General features: G+C 38.1%; 1 protein-coding gene across 2 annotated transcripts in view; it reads right to left on the bottom strand.

Moving 5' to 3' along the window:
* Positions 1 to 1,335, bottom strand: part of LOC114062386 (tubulin beta-2 chain) — an 18,169-nt gene that overhangs the window by 8,189 nt on the left and 8,645 nt on the right. For both annotated transcript variants that reach the window (XM_027893715.1, XM_027893717.1), the window contains one exon: positions 355 to 375. In XM_027893715.1, coding sequence (XP_027749516.1) covers positions 355 to 375 — 21 coding nt within the window. The remainder of the gene's footprint in view (positions 1 to 354; positions 376 to 1,335) is intronic.

Genomic DNA, 1,335 nt, shown 5'->3' with positions numbered 1-1,335 from the left:
GATTCCAGTATCAATATAAATGAAATGTTGATATCACATTTTCCAGGGCAGCTTATTTCCTGCACGTCATTAAGAACAAGGCACAGATAGTGACTTTGATCAGCCAGTCACTTTTTCTTTTGTTCCTTAGCCTCCTTGCTTTATCTTGCAATCTGATAGTTACTTGTAACTCAAACTGACACTGAGCAAACTCTGAACTTCATCTTGTGATGTCTGGTAAGAGATGCAGTAGTTTGTGATGGGATTCAACATACACTGTTTAAAATTGCCAGGGCTCTCTGCATGAGAATTCGGAGTGCTGCTGAACTAGGTGGCTGAATCAATCAAGTATCTAGTTTTGCTCTCTCCTGCTTCCAGCTCCCTGCCCTTTCCTCCTTTTTTGCATAAGTTCTCTTTCTGACACAATCCCTAACTGAAGAAAAAGCTTCTTCCACCCCTCCAGTCTTCTGTCCCTAACTGAGGATTTTAGGGAGATGAAGAGACAGGTAGAGAGCTGAGACATTCCCTGGAGTTGCTAGAGGAAATAACAAAAGGGTAACACCTGAAGTGGGGCAAGGGGAATAGGACTACCTTTTTTAGCAGCTGGAAAATATTGAATCAGCCCTACCTATGGAAGTGGCAGTTTTCTCTATGTTCAGGAAATTTCTAATCCCTGCCTGTTAGGGTGCAGCTGGAATCCTTGCTGGTATTTCCAAAAACCAGCTATAAAATAATTTATTAATTTTAAGACCAACATTATGCTGGATGAAGAGAAGCATGCTGTAAGAAATCAATGCTTGCATTTCATTTAATGTTTGTAAAGCTTGTTGTGAAATCACTTGAACTTTGCTTGAAAACCCTGCTTGATTATTCACTATGAAGGCAGGCAGTATCTTTCTATTAAAGTCATGGAAAATGTGGAAGCATTTTTCAGTGCAAAACAACACAAAACTTTTTACTGAATAAGCTACACAACCTTTGCCAGGGTAGCCACTTCATCCTCCCGAGCAAGTGTTTTCACATTCTGCTTAAGCTGGATTATTATTATTATTAACATTTTGGTTTCCAATGATAGAGGCCTTCTTGCCAAAAAGAAAAGAAAATATGCCTTAAACTTACCAAGGAAGCCAAGTGAGAAAAATAACCTGATTGTAAAAAATGACATATGGATAAATTAGGACCAGTTTGGAAAATCTCTACACTACAAGAATCAAACATTAATAAACAAGAATTTAACAGACCTAGCTTGACTTTTTCCCTTACGAGTGGAATTCTGCCCGTAAGGGAAAAATGACTTTGAGTGGAGAGAAGGAATGACCTAGTGTTAAACTATTTCCTTTTTTTTTTTTTTTTTTT

Source organism: Empidonax traillii, unplaced genomic scaffold (assembly GCF_003031625.1).
Source record: "Empidonax traillii isolate 1590-97213 ecotype Southwest subspecies unplaced genomic scaffold, ASM303162v1 scaffold403:size524366, whole genome shotgun sequence".
In the NCBI taxonomy this organism is placed as follows: Eukaryota; Metazoa; Chordata; class Aves; order Passeriformes; family Tyrannidae; genus Empidonax; species Empidonax traillii.
This window is presented reverse-complemented; position numbering and strand designations above follow the sequence as displayed.